The sequence below is a fragment of the Hyperolius riggenbachi genome, chromosome 1 (assembly GCF_040937935.1).
Source record: "Hyperolius riggenbachi isolate aHypRig1 chromosome 1, aHypRig1.pri, whole genome shotgun sequence".
Classification (NCBI taxonomy): Eukaryota; Metazoa; Chordata; class Amphibia; order Anura; family Hyperoliidae; genus Hyperolius; species Hyperolius riggenbachi.
The window spans coordinates 352,940,716-352,959,247 of record NC_090646.1 but is presented as its reverse complement, the minus strand read 5'-3'; the positions used below and the strand labels follow the sequence as shown (position 1 = coordinate 352,959,247).

The 18,532-nt window shown below is 42.1% G+C and overlaps 1 protein-coding gene across 3 annotated transcripts in view; it reads right to left on the bottom strand.

Annotated features, from left to right (window-relative positions):
- LOC137513373 (small conductance calcium-activated potassium channel protein 2-like) overlaps window positions 1-18,532 on the bottom strand; it is a 130,787-nt gene that overhangs the window by 33,396 nt on the left and 78,859 nt on the right. Inside the window, exons 1-3 of one of the 3 annotated variants that reach the window (XM_068234129.1) lie at window positions 16,541-16,597; window positions 6,637-6,778; window positions 6,328-6,438 (exon numbers count right to left, since the gene is read on the bottom strand). In XM_068234129.1, the coding sequence (XP_068090230.1) occupies window positions 6,328-6,438; window positions 6,637-6,735 (210 nt within the window). In that variant the 5' untranslated portion in view covers window positions 6,736-6,778; window positions 16,541-16,597. Of the gene's footprint in view, window positions 1-6,327; window positions 6,439-6,636; window positions 6,779-7,338; window positions 7,856-16,540; window positions 16,598-18,532 lie in introns of those variants that run through there. The other 2 variants (XM_068234128.1, XM_068234127.1) reach the window with 2 other exon arrangements.

The following is an 18,532-nucleotide window of genomic DNA, read 5'->3' as shown; positions in this document are numbered from 1 at the left end:
ATATTGGGCTCTCGGTTTCTCTAACCTTATTTGACATTGACTGGAGGATGACATCATACCCTTGAGCTCAGAGAACCTACCTGATCACCTGGGGCACGATAAGCCTTTCATACAACCTTATAACATGGGTTGTATGCGGCTGGTAAGCCTTATTCCTTTTATTGGTGTTGGGATGCACATCAAATGTGGAGACTATGGTGGAAACTACCCACTTGCATTTGCTTTGACCTGTGCTTATTTGCTTACAGACTATAATTATAGGTGTTGATTAATTGATGTAATTCATTGACTTTATGCCAGAAAACAGCTTAAAGTGTACTAGAGATCAGAAAATACAAAGAACCAATACTTACCTAGGGCTTTCTCTAACCACATAAACACCTCTGATTCCATCGCCGTCCTCCCGCAGTCTGCCATTCAGCCGTGATCAGCCCCGGTAACTGGCTAAGTTGGGTGCAGTATGTGTCTTCTGTGCATGTGTGGACCTCCCACGCATGTGCAGAACACCCAGACTGGACCAGGCTGAGCCTGTTTATGAGGCTGGAGGAAGCCCCAGGTAAGTATCGGTTCTTTGTTTTTTCTGATCTCTGGTTTACTTTAAATACTGACCTCAAAAGATAACTGGAAAGCAGATGCTATACTTAGTTGGTGTCCTAATGTTTACCGTATATATTTTGTTTTTTATCTTTTTTTTAATCTTGTCTTTCACACTTTTTATGCTGTAATCCCACTTCTAAATAAACCTCTTAATGTTATTGATAGCATCTCTATCTTTAAAATGATACCTATCGCTATATTACTCCTCTTTCTTAAAAATCTTTCAATTGTCTTCCAGATGGTTAGTAAACTGTAATGAAGTTTATATGGGAAAAAAAATCAAGACCAGAATGGTACTATAGTTTAATCAGATAAAGAAATATTGATGGGCTAGCAATCCCCAATATGCCTAAATATTATTGTGCACATTTGGGTCGAGCCATAGATTGGAGAACAGGAGCCCGCAAGAACCTTTGTGTAGATATGGAACAACGTATAATAGATGCTGAATCAGAACTCTCATAGATCCTCCTTCACTTAAAAAATCTTATGAGAGACTGTTCTCGTTTATTTTTTATAGCCACACTAAAGAACTTATATGACCAACTTAAAGGGAACTAACCACCCTTTCACTCACTAGAATTTCCCCTGGCATAGAAGCTGCCATGCTCCCCCCTTCCCTTCTCACAGTCCTTACTTATACAAGTCAGAGATGCTATCTTGACCCATTGACACACAAAATCTCTTTGAAGAAACTGTCCTAATTACCCACCCCCTCTGTTGATGAAAAGGTATTGTTTACTTGTTGTTAATGACCTCAATAAAACAATTAGCTTCCTGAAATGTTTGCAGCTGGGAAAGGACAGGCAAGGCTGCTGAAGTAGGCTAATAAAACTACTTTGAATGTTAAATAAAAGGTAAAATGGAAGTTCATTTTAATAATGAGACCTATTGTTGGCATGCATTTTTCATGTGCTATTGAGATTCCCTGGGTGCTAAAAATGGTGCTTGGTTCACTTTAAAGGACTTACGAGGCCAATAATACAGAAAAAATTTTTTAAAAGTTAGTTACCTGCGTCAGCTTGTAAGGCACGGAGGACGCCGTCCGCACCCTCCGTGCCGTTCCGCCGGGTCCCCGCTGCTCAACACCCCCCAAACGGTCCCCGACTGCGCGGCCCGGTTCGGGCTCTCCAGACTGTACAAAGATGGCGGCTGGAGCTGCCCGCGGCTGCGCAGTCCGCATAGCCGCGAGTGCGGCTGCGCAGCTCTAAGGCCAACCCCCTGATCCACGCTACAAGAAACAGCCTGTTACGTGGATCAGGGGGTTGGCCTTAGAGCTGCGCAGCCGCACTTGTGGCTATGCGGACTGCGCAGCAGCGGGCAGCTCCAGCCGCCATCTTTGTACAGTCTGGAGAGCCCGACCCGGGCCGCGCGGTCGGGGACCGTTCGGGGGGCTGTTGAGCGGCGGGGACCCAGCGGAACGGCACGGAGGGTGCGGACGGCGTCCTCCGTGCCTTACAAGCTGACGCAGGTAACTAACTTTTTTTATTTTTTTTCTGTATTATTGGCCTCGTAAGTCCTTTAAGCGTAAAGGTAAACTGGGTACTTCACCTTCATTATTTCTGGCACACAATAATAACCTCACCTGAGGCAAAAAGGATGGTTGGTTCAAAAAGGTTGGTATAGAGAAGGACTTTAGAGTCTGGTACGCTATGTACAGTACATATACAGTATGTATACAGTATGTATACTAATTCAGGGGAGGCTGGGATGCAAGATTTGCCTAGTCGGGAATTTGGCTATCTACAAATTAGAAGCTATATAAACAAAATAAAAAAAAAACAGGGAACTAATGCCGATAACCTCACGGTTTTTGAAAGCTAGATTTTATACAAAGCTAATCTGCCAAAAAGGCTGCCAAGACTCTACAGATTATTACACCCAATAAAAAAGCTCCAAACAGTACCCATTTGAAATGGGAAACAGAATTACAGACTTCAATAAGTGAAGCAATGAGGAAAAATATAATTAACAACATATCCCAGCCAGGTCAACTTCTGCAAGGAGTTTGTATGTTCTCCCCATGTGTGTGTGGGTTTCCTCCGGGCACTACGGTTTCCTCCCACATCCCACAAACAGATAAGTTAATTGGCTTCCCCCGAAATTGGCCCTAGACTATGATACATGCACCACACGATTCATACATAGACATTAGAGATGGTCACCACTTTCCGCGAAATTCATTTTTCCGCGATTCCGGCCGGAATTTGGTGATTCCGTTCCGTCACATCGGAACGGAATTGTCATAGCACTATAGCAGAAATTCCGTGGAACGATGCGTAATTCCGGCGGAATGCGGAATTTTGTAAGCCAATTACAAGGAAGCCCCTAGAAGAAGTTTAAAGTGAAAACAACAGGATTTCTTCATGAAAATAGGAATTTCTGCACCAATCAGAGGCTTACAAAAACCACCCAAACGGATTTCTGCATGAAAATGGGAATTATTTCAGCACCAATTACAGTCTTAACAAAAAACAATGAATCCTATGTTAGCAACCAGCTCCCTAGCTATCTCACCTATCCCAACCATTTTGTATAGGTATGCAAAAACCACCGCCATGGGACCACCGCCAGGTCCCAAAGCTTACGCGACAACTCCTGCGGTGCCAAAAGGACCACCACGGGACCACCGCCAGGTCCCATGGCATAAGCGACACCACCTGCGGTGCCAAAATCACCGCCATTGGGACCACTGCCAGGTCCCAAAGCTTACGTGACACCTCCTGTGGCGCCAAAACCACCTCCATGGAACCACCGCCAGGTCCCATAGCTTACGCAACACCTCCTGCGGCACCAACACCACTGCCATGGAACCACCGCCAGGTCCCAAAGCTTATGCGACACCTCCTGCGGCGCCAAAAACCACCACCATGGAACTACCGCCAGGCCCCAAAGCTTACTCGCCACCTCCTGCGACGCCAAAATGGACGCCAAAATGACCGCCATGGGACCACCTCAAGGTCCCATGGCGTAAGCGACACCTCCTGCGGTGCCAAAACGACCGCCATGGGACCACCGCCAGGTCCCAAAGCTTACGCGACACATCCTGCTGCAACAAAATGACCGCCATGGGACCACCGCAAGGTCCCATGGCATAAGCGACACCACCTGCGGTGCCAAAACGACCACCATAGGACCACCGCTAGGTCCCATGGCATAAGCGACACCTCCTGCGGTGCCAAAACAACCGCCATGGGACCACCGCCAGGTCCTAAAGCTTACGCGACACCTCCTGTGGCGCCAAAACCACCTCCATGGAACCACCGCCAGGTCCCATAGCTTACGCAACACCTCCTGCGGCGCCAAAACCACCTCCATGGAACCACCGCCAGGTCCCATAGCTTACGCAACACCTCCTGCGGCACCAACACCACCGCCATGGAACCACCGCCAGGTCCCAAAGCTTATGCAAAACCTCCTGCGGCGCCAAAACCACCACCATGGAACTACCACCAGGCCCCAAAGCTTACTCAACACCTCCTGCGACGCCAAAATGACCGCCATGGGACCACCTCAAGGTCCCATGGCGTAAGTGACACCTCCTGCGGTGCCAAAACGACCGCCATGGGACCACCGCCAGGTCCCAAAGCTTACGCGACACATCCTGCTGCAACAAAATGACCGCCATGGGACCACCGCAAGGTCCCATGGCATAAGCGACACCACCTGCGGTGCCAAAACGACCGCCATAGGACCACCGCTAGGTCCCATGGCATAAGCGACACCTCCTGCGGTGCCAAAACAACCGCCATGGGACCACCGCCAGGTCCCAAAGCTTACGCGACACCTCCTGTGGGGCCAAAACGACCGGCATGGGACCACCGCTAGGTCCCATGGCTTAAGCGACACCTCCTGCGGTGCCAAAACGATCGACATGGGACCACCGCAAGGTCCCATGGCATAAGCGACACCTCCTGCGGTGCCAAAACGATCGCCATGGGACCACCACCAGGTTCCAAAGCTTACGCGACACCTCCTGTGGCGCCAACATGACCGCCATGGGACCACCGCTAGGTCCCATGGCGCAAGCGACACCTCCTGTGGTGCCAAAACGACCGCCATTGGGACCACTGCCAGGTCCCATAGCTTAAGCGACACCTCCTGCTGCAAAAAAAAAAAAAATGACAGCCACTAGGTCCCATGGGCTACCATTTAGCATAAACGAGGTTTCATTTGCGATTATTTAAATTTTTCCGCCGGAATTCAGAATTCCGTGGAATTTAGCGCTGGTGGAATTCTGCAATTCCAGCGGAACGGAATTTGCTCATTTCGATCATCCCTAATAGACATATGACTATGGTAAGGACTAGGGACTAGATTGTGAGGGACAGTCAGTGACAATATACTCTGTACAGCGCTGTGTAATATGTTGGCAATGTATAAATACTAAAAATAAATGAATAAATATGGTCTATTAGCCATTCAAACTGGCCATGCAATGGTATGCTGTCCCCGCCTATAGCTACTTACGGGAGTAGGAATCCTCATCAACTTGCTGACTAAGTCTTGGGGTAAGGAAGCTTCGTTCACATTTGGATGGTCTTGTTCACCATTATGAAAGTATTGGACTAACATTAAGTCATAATTTTGAAATATAATAATTAAGATTGATTTTACACTAAATAAGACCACCAACCTCTGTAATACCATTACAAACTATATATATATATATATATATATATATATATATATATATATATATATATATATATATATATATATATATATACATACATACACACTAGCTCTAAGGCTAATAATGAATAATGAGTACTAGCATGACAGCTTCCCACGTATCCTCAGCCTGCTCGCTCACTGTTTTTTTGCACCCCTTTTTCCTGTGTGCAGAGACTTGTGTCTGCTTGGACAGAGCGTTGTTGTGGGGTCTGGTTGGGCTTATAATATTGTTGTTATTGTATATATAGGACTGACATGTTCAGCACTGTACAGCATATTTAGTTATGTATGTCACTAAAGCTCTCAATCCAATCTCTATCATAGTAATTTGTCCCTGTCAAAGACTAATGTTAGTTGTAGGGGAAAGCAGTTAACTTGTCAGTATTTTTTTTTGGGGGGGGGGGGGGGATTAAATTGTAGTACCTTGAGAAAACCCATACAAACACAAACAGAACAGCCACTACACCACCACCATAGGGCATAGCAAGGTGCAACTAACTCGCTATAAAAATTAGGAAAGCAATAATACATCTACATAGTAAGCTGAGGTCTATATTTTTCTGTTTGATGAAAATACTCTCCCACAGTACTATGAGTTTATTATTCACATACTTTATGTATGCACTTATGTTACACTTTACTATGCATAAACTATTCATGTATTTTACCCACCCATGTATTGTACTTTATATAACACCATGAAAGAAGATGGATCTATCTTCGATATTAATAATAGACATTCAGTCTTGGCATCACTCTAAAATTCTGCAATGCTCTTCAGGATCCCTTAAACTGTATTAGAGAATTCAAAGTAGACCATTACAACTCGTGATTATGCCAGAGCTACTGGGATTTTTAAAAACACAGATGGAATCCTTGATCATCTTTATATTGTTTTCAGGCCTAGCTAGAAAGCTACGCGTAAGCTCACATAGATTGTGAACTATACACATTTGCTTTTTTTTATTTCAATAAATGTCCCTAACCCTCCAACTGCCAGCCATACCACCCACCACGTGCAATCCCATCCCAGCCCTCTGGAATGTTAGGTACCCGCTTTGAAAGTTGTGTGTCCATCATAAAGTTGTGTACGTGTTTCTCCGCTTTGGTGAGTTCCAACTTTCTTGCAACAACGGCAACAACCAGAGCTGTACAACCTGCACCCTAAGGAATGAAAAGACATGTTCACTGGAGAGTATAGACCAAGAAAAAGGTGCACAAATTAACCAAAAATCAGGCAAGAAATATAGAGCAGGATTACTATCCTTATTGATGAGTAACAGTACAGAAGACAGACAAACCAAGACAATGGAGATTGGATCAGGAGAATAATTAGGAACAAACAACTACTTGTAGTCTTACCATAATACCAGTGAGTAGACAGACTCCCTTTCCACAGTATGTGTTAGGCACCATGTCTCCATAACCAATTGACAGGAATGTGATAGAAATGAGCCACATGGCACCCAGGAAGTTACTGGTCACCTCCTGTTTGTCATGATACCTGTTGGGAAGAACAAACAGAAGAGAATATGTGTAAGTAAGACTAGCAAAAGAGAGCTGAAAATTCTAAATCACCCGCCATGCAGCATTTTTAAATGAATGCAATATAGGTTGGGAACAAGTTATTCTTCCCAGCCTTCTTTAACATTAAAAATAAAAGTGTCCAAAGTCTGATATCTAAGGAGTTTAAAGACCCAATCCTGGAGTGTTGCTTCTTCAAGGGATTTTTTTTTTATCTAGGACCCAAGTGAACTTATATTTTACATATTCAGATTTTTGTTGGCCAGAAAGAGTCTATGGTTCCAATAATAAAAAGAAATTAATTTTATTTAACAATGGATGAAGAAATACTCACGTTTTTATTAGAAACCAAATAAACGTCACTCTTAAGGGAACCTTTGCACCTTATGATTCTAAACACTTTTTTTTCACAGATAAAACACTCAGTTGCCAGAAAAACAGTGACTGTGCGCCTATATGTGAATCCTATTTGGCACAAAGAAACTCCAGTGGGTGCTAAATTGATGTGTGTTTCACTACTGCACTGCTGCCTTCTCTTACCTGGTTTCCTGTGCTTCTTCATTTCAGCTATCCTCAAATTTCCCTTATCACCATTGTAAATTTGAAAAATAATGTCTTCCATGTCCGTGCATCCCTTGCAAACAGGAAGTCAGCTCTTGTCAGTTGGGCAAGATCGAAGAATGCAATTAGAGAGTCTTCCATGTCCGTGCTTCCCTTGCAAACAGGAAGTCAGCTCTTGTCAGTTGGGCAAGATCGAAGGATGCAATTAGAGAGTCTTCCATGTCCGTGCATCCCTTGCAAACAGGAAGTCAGCTCTTGTCAGTTGCGCAAAATCGAAGGTTGCAATTAGAGAGCTGTTCAATAGCAAACTTTCCATCAAACTGTGCTGGGTACTTTAAGAGAACCCAGCATATGTCTTCAGCTTTTTTATTAAGACCTTATTTATGCTGGTAACACAATACATTAATTTCCTATTAGTGCCAGTGTCTTCACTTGCTTTCTGCCTGAACCTCTGTGGGACTTCACTTGTTGAAGAGAGCAGCAAAAGACTTTCAAATCTTTCAGTCCGCATGAAAGTTCTCTGAGTTTATATCATCTTCAGTTTACTTTACTGGTGCCTGTAACTGCTGCTCCAGCTGCTCCAACTCAAGTTACAACATCAGTGTTTATGGCTAATGGAGATGCTTCCCTGGCCATTTAGCTTCATGAGGCTATATCATTAGCATGTGCAAGAATTTAAAATGGCAGTTTTTGAACTGAGGTTTTCCTGTGTAAAAAAACATTTAAAGAAAAGCTCTCATCAATAGTTACAAAATTCCCACTGTATCCCTGGGAAACCCTTTGTGGCGTTCACTATTACTGGTGTGATGATATTGGGTGGAAGCTAGTTCAGGATCATGCATCCAAAGGCTCCTCATGAGGAAACTTCAGCACTGGATATTCTTTGACTTTGCATCCATATTCCTATAAAAAAATGTTCTTTACATGAATGTCCCATATCTCTTTAGAAATAGTGTATTAACAAGATTCTCAAGCAATTTCTTCATCTCTGTGTGATGAAAAATGAGTGGACGTGCTTACGTGGGCTGGGAAAATTGAGTGGACCAGCTCCTGTGGGCTGGGAAAATTGAGTGGACCTGCTTCCATTGGCTGGGAAAATTGAGTGGACCTGCTCCCATGGGCTTCGAAAATTCAGTGGACCTGCTTCCATGGGCTGGGAAAATTGAGTGGACCTGCTCCTGTGGGCTGGAAAAATTGAGTGGACCTGCTTCCATGGGCTGGGAAAATCGAGTGGACCTGCTCCTGTGGGCTGGGAAAATTGAGTGGACCTGCTTCCGTGGGCTGGGAAAATTTAGTGGACCTGCTGCTGCGGGCTGGGAAAATTGTGTGGACTTGCTCACGTGGGCTGGGAAAATTGAGTGGACATGCTTCCGTAGGCTGTGAAAATTGAGTGGACCTGCTCCCATGGGCTTAGAAAATTGAGTGGACCTGCTTCCATGGGCTGGGAAAATTGAGTGGACCTGCTCCTGTGGGCTGGGAAAATTGAGTGGACCTGCTTCCATGGGCTGGGAAAATTTAGTGAACCTGTTTCCATGGGTTGAATTAACTAAATGGTGCAACAATTCTGTTTGTAAGTCAGACTATGGCTTTCCTTCTACATTTTCATCTTCAAGCAGTAAAATGTTGTTTGCTCTTTGGGACACTAGTTTAACAAGAGCCAGATTTCAACAAGCTTGAAAGGAAACAAAGAAGGTCCCGCAGATGATGTCCTCTAGTTATAAATGTTGATTGCCAATAATTTAACTTCAGCATCATAATACAGAACTATCATCTCATTTTCAACTGCAGCGCTACAATGATGATCTAAAATTTAGTCGACAGTTTGCAAAGACCGGAAATACAACATTTGTAGATGATTGATCTCATAAAAATGTATCAATATAAAATAATAATATCATTAACCGGATCAAGTGCAGGAGGATTAAGAAAAAAAAATTGTAATTTCTCTGCACATTATAATACAATTAAAATAAACATACATAAACTTTGCTTATATTCACTGCTTATCTTTTTAAGAAATCACTTCCACCGATTTCTCAATATTGGGATGCTAGAGGACTCTTGTAGAGGTTACTGCTTTTAGGTAAGGTAGCTCTGATCAGGATAACAGTGGTTCATCATGGTACTGAAAAGATGTTTTCTCTTTTTCTGGCTACTGAGTGGACTTGAAAACATATACCCAATGCAACCATCTTACGTTCAACTAATTATGAGACGAGTTTGTTTTTCACAGTTAGACGTATGGTAGTAAAGTCCTATTTTGATCATACAATCATCATATGACTGTGTCATCCACACAAGAAATTTGATAGTAATAGCCAAAATTATGAGTGGACCCTATACAGAAGGAGATCATGAGTATCTTAAAAAAAATCTGTCAACTATATTTTTTATTTACACAAGCAGTAAATGTAATATTAAAGTGGACCCAAAATAAAAATACAAGATTGCAGAAATAAAATCTATTTTCTAACTTATAATAATAAATAGCAGCCTCTTTTTCAGCTGCATAATGACAAATATAAAATATTTTACATTTATTGGAGGAACCCCTCTCTTCCTTTCATATTGCCGGGACAGAATCCGGCAGACTGGTGGAGGAGATAAAAAACAAAACACAGGCTGCTACTGATGATGTCACAGGGGAGCGTGTGTGAGATTTCACGTAGATGATGCCCCCGTGAGTCAGGGTAGCTGATGACAAACACACCCATGATCTAAAATCTCCTACTAAGCTCAGAAGTAATGGCTGCCACCTGTATAACCCTAGTTATGAAAAGAGAAGGGTGAAAAGCATGCACTGAAATGCTCATAGGCTTGAAGGAGTGTTTATTTATCTTTGTATGTGTCAGAGTGGTGAAACTAAATATGTTGAATAAAAAAAATGTTTGGTTTGGGTCCGCTTTAAGCAAATAGCTATGCTGAGTATGCCAGTATAGTAATAACTTGGTGCTGAGTATTGAGTAATTATGTGCTGTTCACAGACACTGAGTATTGTTGGATGGCCATAGTCCAGTTAGGCTTTTTTACATTTGTCATGTAAATGATTAGACTCTATGTACAAGTCTTAAAATGCAAAAAATGTTTTTTCTCCTTCTCTGATTATAGAACTACAGCAGCATGGATTTAAGACCTTGAAACTAATTTTGCAGAGGGTCTCAGCTTGGTTTTCTTATTGACAGATTTGCTTTAAGATGAAAGATTTGGTCATATGATCATGGTATTATCATTAGAACACTTTGGTCCTAGTAGGGTCAGACTATCTTTTTAAAGACGCTAGTTCCTGAAAAAGTCAACACCCTTTTCTGGCACACAGTTGGTGCATGACTTGAAAAAAAAAGTGCAGTTAAGGACTGAGCCTTTAAACATGAACATGCTGACTGCATGCTTTCAAAATGAGCTTTCTAACTAACTTCTCAGAGCCATGAGCAAAGTAAGCACTCATAGTCCTCACATGCATGCCGCAAGCATGCAGCATGTAAGGGACATGCTTAAGCACATGGATGGTAGGCTTTTCTGCATGCTGCAACCATCCGGGAACTTCATTGCTTGCAAAAGTTCCCCCATCTCCTTAGAATGGATCCAGGTGACGCAAAGTCATCTACCATTTCCAGTTTAGGAGTTATTCAGAATCAGAAACGATCCCCTTTATGATTACCAACATTGGCCATTTTCATACCAGCTGCAGACTGGTAAGGTCTGCTCATCAAGGCAAACAGGAAAGGCAAATTTAATAAGGCCAATATTATAATACCAAATTTTAGTTTCCACACTTAATAATATTATGATGAGCCTCTCTAGTATAGTTATTCAATAAAGCCGTTACAGAGGAACCTTTAAACATCATTCACATAAACCTATGGGGGAGGGGGAGATTATATTCGTACAGAGAAATATTATGTATTTTTGACTTAGCTATTGCTAGTGATAAGCGTCATCTCCTGCTGAAATCTATTGAAAATCGATGTGCTGTGTATGATAGGAATTGAATGCTCTCTGATCAGATTCCGGTTAGAGAGGGGTTGCTTATTTTGCCACATCAGGTGGCAATCTATGTGTGTATGACCACATTAACAGTCACACTGTCTATCTTAACTTACATTCTGTGCTTCCAAACTGAGCATTTTCTGCAAATAGTCAGTGAGAGGAATAGAGAAAATGTCTTTGTTGCCCCATTTAAAAAATGTCTTTTGCCTGGCTGTCATGGTCTTTTGACTTTAGTTGTTATGGCCCATACTCACGGGCTACATTTGTCACCGCAACATGCGGCGCGCGCGTGTTGCGGCGACAGGTCGCCCGCGAGTATGAGGCGTTGCACCCCGAACCGTCGCTCGTCGCTGATGTCGCCGGGCGATTGACGCGGCCAATCACCTGGCGACAGTTGCCGCCGAAACTCCGCCGCAACTGTCGCTAGTCTGCGTGAGTATGCGGACTAGCGACAGCAACATAATTGAAAATAGACGGCGCTTCCGGCGAGGGGGGGGGGGAAACCTCGGCGACAGCTTCCGTTGCACAGCTGATCCCTCTTCCGCGTGTGTACGCGGAGGGAGCTGGCGACGAGCTGTCGCCGGCCTGTCGCGCACACGCTCACGTGTGCTGGCGACAGGCCACTGATGTAGCCCGTGAGTATGGGCCATAAAGGAGTCACACTTGTGACAAGCATGCAGCCAGTGAAGTTAAAGGACCACTATCTTGAAAAATTGTAAATTTTAAAATACATGTGTATGCATAAGTATAAAATGTAAATTTGTTCCAGAGAAAAATGCACTATAAAGACCTTATTCTTAGCTCACCACTACTTATAGTAGGTGTTCAAATCTGACAAGTTTTAGACTATTCCATCTTTTCATGGGTGTTCTCTAAGTTTTCTCTATTTTCATAGCACTTACTGAATGGAAGTTCCTCAGTCCAACTGCCAAAATAGCGTGCAATTGAGTAGGGAGGTTGGCCAGCACCCTTTACAGAACCTTTCCATAGAGTGTTTTTGTAAAAAGTAAAGCAAAGACTGACAATCCCCCATGAGGAGATGGATATAGCACAAAACCTGTCAGACTTTTACTGCCTAATGTAAGTGACAGCAACATAGAAGAAAAAGGAATTTATGCTGCATATCACTCTGGGAAAAATATACTTATAAATATTTGTTTAAATGTTTACAATGTTTCACAATAGTGGTCCTTTAAGCTGCACCGACAGACATAATTTTTGGCAGAGGTGGCTGGTGATGGCCGCCTCAGCCAAGAACCTACAATGTATAGAGTGGCCCCTGAACATTCCAGATGTGCCAAGGGTATTCTTCTTCTCTCTCTCCTTGACCACTCTTTTGTTTGCTGCTCCCCCCCCCCCCAAAGAAAAAGAATGCGTCGCTAACCTACAGACCTCATCCTAAACTGGCGCCCAAAGGACCAGGTCCATATCCCTGCTGGGTGACATTCATCTTGTGTGTGTATGCAGTGTTAGAGCATGAGCACACCTGATCTGTATATCCTCTTAAGGCTAAAGATGTAAAAGGTTTTAGAGGCAGTGCAAACGGTGTGAAAGACCGGCTAGTATCATACTTAAGGTGGCCACACACGATACAATAAAATGATCCGATTTTACGGCAATTCGATAAAAACGATCGGATCTCCCGAAAAAAATCAAAAGCTTTTTTTTCATTCGACTGAAAATCTGACCGAATTTCCCATTTTTTTCGATTTTTATCTATCCGGAATGCCAGATATTTTTGTTCAATTTCTCTAAAGATTGTATGGTGTGTGTTAAATTGTCAATTTATTAATATGCACACCGAAGCAATTTTCTCAGAGTTTCCAATCAGTTTTATCATAATTGGGTAAAAAATTGAACATAGGTGAGTGGTACATAGGTCATATTTTTGGAATGTTACAATCAGTCAGAAAAATGTATTGCAATTCTTAAATTGAACAGATATTTAAAAAATTCTATGGTGTGTGGCCACCTTTAGAACGGAGTCAGAAAACCCTTTCAATTTAGGTTTTCTTTAGGCTGATTTTACAATATAAAGCCAAGTTTCACATTGTAGGGAAATCACACTAAAGGGACAGAAATATGGGCAGCAGTGTGTTTTGAAAATGCACTGCCTCACAAGGCAAGAGTGTTAAAATGTCAGATATTGCTTTCTATGCAATGTCTGAGGTGATGGGAATGAGCCCTTGAAAGTGAACTAAAACCTGGCCATGTAAGTGCGCAGGCAGAAAATGTAGAAGTCACTGGTGGTCACTGAAAATTGATATAAAGTGATTTTCAATATATATGTGTCCATCCACAACTGTTTATGCACAGCCCCTCTGTTTCAAGACTATAAGGCTTCTGACATAGTTCTTGTGAGACGTACATGCAATAAGGACGTGCAAAGATTTGGGTGCCAGGAGAAGCCGCCAGTAGGATATTGGCAAAATTACCAATATCCTACTATTAGGTGCTGGCTGATACCGAAAGTAGAATATCAGTAATCAAACCAATATTCAAATTCACTCCTCCTAAACTTCTTCACACATTACTCTTCCCTCACCTACTCCTAATACTAACCTACCCCTATCCTTCGCTTTACACTATCCCTACGGCTAACACTTTAGTATCTATGTGGGGTTCAGCTACACAACAGCTGAACCCCATGCCCCGATCACTTATCCCCGCTGCTCACTATCTGTCACTCTGCTGCTAATGTCCTCCCTTTCCGCAACTATCTGTCCTTCCGTTGCTATTTCAGATGCTTCGGCTGTCCTGTCGCCTGCAGCACCCAAAATGTCCACTGGGTACCGCTATAGCTATAATTAATATTACTGTCTAGGTCAATGCCCAAATTTCCAAACGTAGAAGAGATCTTTTGTTCAGCTCACATCTACATGTGCCTATTAACGCCCCACACAGATGATTAGCTGAACAGACTTTATGGTTCCATGTAATTTTCATTGTTCACCCAATCCATCTTAACTTCCCCACTATTATGGCTCTAGATAGGAAACAAAGCCAATCCACCAAAAACTGTACTCTCCCACGACCTGTCCACATTAATGCCAGTTCAACTGAGGAATTTGGTTTTCCAGCAGAATATTTCTAATGCCATATTTGCACACTAAGGGTCTATTTCCACTACTGACTCCAATGAATGCCTATGGAAAATTTGCATCAGTAAAATCGCGTTTAGTGGAAACAGGCCCATAGGCATTCATTGGAGTCAGTTTTTCTGCATCCAAAATTCGCTTGTATTGGAAACAGGTCCTAAGTGCAGACAGGACATGCATGCTAGACACTGATTGAGTCTTCAAGCTCCCCATACAGTATAAATGCTTGCGTGCGTTCCGTACAGTATAAATGCTTGCATGCCTTCCGTTCAGTTTAAAGAATGTATTTTACTGGTCTTGGTTTTGGCAAAAGAAACCTGTTAAGATAGTAAAACTTCCTGTTTAGTGCATCAATGACCTTGAAAAATCATATACAGTAGGCAACGTTCCCAACGTTAAAGGTGTACCCACAGATGCAGCAGTGCAGAGTAATGCACGCCACCCAGCACTGCTCCTGGCACACTGATATGTTTGGCATGGTCCCATTCAATATGCATGCATGAAGCCACCCATCCAACAACTGGAATTTATTTCCATGAGTTCGCTGCTCTCAGTGTAAATAAGAGCAGCACTTTAAAGGATGACCTGGCAATGCCTGTGGGCAGGTGTTGCAGGGCAGATGTGGACATGCCCATATTGGTTGCATGCTTGTTTTGGGTTAGTGAATCACTAATAGATTAGATGACAGATTTGATCTAAACATTGAATCTAACTTACTTTTAAAAAAACAACAACTTTGAATCTAACTAAAACCTATTTAAAAGGAGGCCACATTGACCAATGGTTCGGTTAACTGAGCAGTAATTAGGAAACTATTCCATGGGAGACTGAGTAGGGAAGAAAATGGGGGAGGTGGGTCTCAGGTAGAAACCACAGAAAAGAAGTACCATAGCCTTCTACTGCAGCAAGACATACAGAGCTTGTGGCTGCAGCAAGGAGAGGGAAATTAGATCTTTAGTGTGGCACTCTGGCAAGAAGGCACTGTATATACTTGAGTATAAGTCTAGAAATTTAGGTCTGATTCCCTTTATAAAAGTATAGGGGTGGACTTATACACGAGTCACAGGCAACACTGTGGGCATTGAGTTATGTGTGTACTACTAGTGAAATTCTCATTTGCAGCAATTTAGCCTGTGGTAAGTTATACTTTGAGGAAATTAAATGCCAAGAAAGTCCTGGCCACAACAATTAACAAAGAAAGGGGGAAATACTGGGCTGCATAAAAGGTAGTGAATAATTGCAGTTGAATACTAGAGTCGACTTATACACAAGTTCGACTTGTATTCGAGTGTATACGGCAGATTTTGATTGTATACCATTTCTAAAATCTGTACGTCTAGCCTAAACAGAAAACCAGGAATAAAGTAGATGGCCCAAAATGTAACAATAATGGCAGCTTCTACTATGTTTTGTTATTAATAATATAGCCAAAAGACAAACTTTCAGTTTAACACCCAGGCAAGTAGTATTTTTAAAAGAAAGTTGGCAATGACATGTCCCCATTCCTCTCACTTCAGTGTTCTTTTAATCCTAAAGCATAAATGGCTTCATCATATAACACAATGAAAAGAGCTGTAAGCTGTAAGAAGGCATTCATCACATGACTGCAGTAAACTGGTGTAAGTTTCATTATACACATCCTACTTCTGTATTAACAACCTCTAGCTGTTGACTATACTTCACTGATCACATTCTAGCCACTAAAACCTGGTCTGTTTAGTATCTTTCTGTGGCAATGAGACAAGAACGCTTCCAGCCAAATTACAAAAGGTCAGGTTCCATTGCTGTTTACTGGGCTCCTATTTAATACTTTATATTCTTTTGTAAGACCAGAAATAATTTGACTTTACAACTTTTTTTTAAATCATTGCCTTGATTCACAGACACCAATGGTCAATAAGCCAGATAACTTATAAGTGCTCCAGAAAAGAATTCATTCTAGGACTCCTGTGCCATATCCAATTTTACCATACCAACGTTGCATATATAAGAAATCCTTAAAGCAAATCTGTCACTAGGCTAGGGTGGTTATTCTAATAACAAGGCTGAAAACAGTCAGAGTGTCTGTGACGGAATGCTAGATTTACAGCACCTACTGTAAGTAGTACAGTATGTCTCAGCTCACTCAGCGGGAGATGATCCAGTGATGATAGTGGATCAGCTATGCTAAGTCAGCAGATGCATGGTGCTGAGATGCTATAATGCCCTTCAGCCTGTGCATCAATTACAGTGGCAGAGTTGGTTACCATAGCCACTCCTTTCACTGTTTTCAGTCCGGTCACTAGTTCAAGTACCTTAGCCTAAAGACAGAGATACTTTAATATTCAATTCTTTTTCTGAATTCTCAGAGATACCATATGGCCACTCTTTGCTAAATAATTAACATGCTTAGATGAACATTGAGCAAACAGGTAGGTCATGCTGGGAATGAAAGGATCCCCAAATTGTATAGTTTTTGTATGTCTTTAATGGATTCAATGAAGATTGTATCTAAGTGCTGTCATGGAGATCAAGCAGTGAAAGTGGAAGGAAAGAGAAGGCAACAGGAAAGAAAGGGGAAGCATTTTAGAGGTTGCTGCAGTTGTTTCATATTAACTCCAAGTTCTTACCTATTTCCCCAACCCATTGTAGTGCATTAGACTCTACTGTCAGACACTAACTTCCCATTTCAAAACAGCCACATTTCCAAACTGCTGCATGTTAGATAAGAAATGCTAAAGCACATATGAATGAGAAAGTAGAAGCATTTGCACTTGCTTCCTTCTGTGTAAACTGTTGTAGGAAAACATAAACACCATCATATCTTATGTTCAAACTAATACAGTTCCTCAACTATGTTTCACACCTTTGAACTGACTTATCAGTGCATGAGCTTGCTCTCTTCTGGATCATATCAGATCATAATGGTGACTAGTGAGAGTTTAGGGAAACTGTGTTAAGGCAGATGATTGATCACAGAACGGCCTTTTTTTATTTTAAATCCACAATAACCTCTATAATCTGTTTTTTTGTTTTTGTTTTAAGTTTGCTACTGCACATCAACCTGCTGTTGCAAAGATGCTAATTTGCTAACCGTTTAGTTATGGTCTGATATGACCGAGGCAAGGGATGTTACATTTTTTTTATGCCCAATGGCAGACAATGTTAAGTAAATTCAGTTCAAGCTTGAACGTTTACTAATATTGTCCAGTACAGGAGATCCTTAGTAAATCAAGCACATTGTTGGTAGCATAAACAGCTTCTTCACATGGGAATGGAATATGTGTTGAAATAGCAAACCCTTTTTTTTTAACATAGTAACATGCATTATCAACAGTGTTCTGCTGCGTGTACAGTACTTTATAGTTCATCAAAATCAATGTGTAAGATGGTAACTGAGGCTCACAGGGAGGTCAGGAATTTAAGTGTTTCAATATATTGCCACTGATGACCTGCTGTTGGATGAATATGTCTAAATGTGTCCTTTCAGCAGTTGGTGCGTATTAATACTTCATTTTCAAAATGTTTGAAGGGTAGTTATCAAAACAGTCCCATAATCCCTGACAGACTGCCAAAATTGTTGCCTCCTCTTTGTGAGAGCTGCTAGGATTATAAATTCAAAATGAACTTCCTGGAGACCATGGCGACAGTGTAGGGTTTGGTTTGTCTCTGGCATTTTTGCTACAAATAATTAATTACACAGGGCAAACAATTACACATTAGTGCACATACTGCAGATGCATCTTTGCAACTGGTATAATCACACACATTCATCATTTCCTGTCAAGAACGCCAGAAGATTATTGCAGTGCAACATTTGCGCAGCTCCAGAGCAATCACAGGTATGTTACAGTGATGAAGCTTGTTCAAGTTCTTTCAGCCTATAAAGATGATAGCCAAGAACCTTTTTTCTTACAGAAAAGGGAGATAGAGTTTAACTGGTTCTTGACCGATGCAGTATGAATCTACATCCAGCAGGTGGTGCTGCCGCTCTGACTGGCAACGTCCTGATGAATGACGCGTCCCCGCCTTTACCGATGATCTCGCCGCTCTGAACAATTCGCTCACTCTTCCATCTATAAGATGGCAGAGCTCTGTAAGCAGGTCAG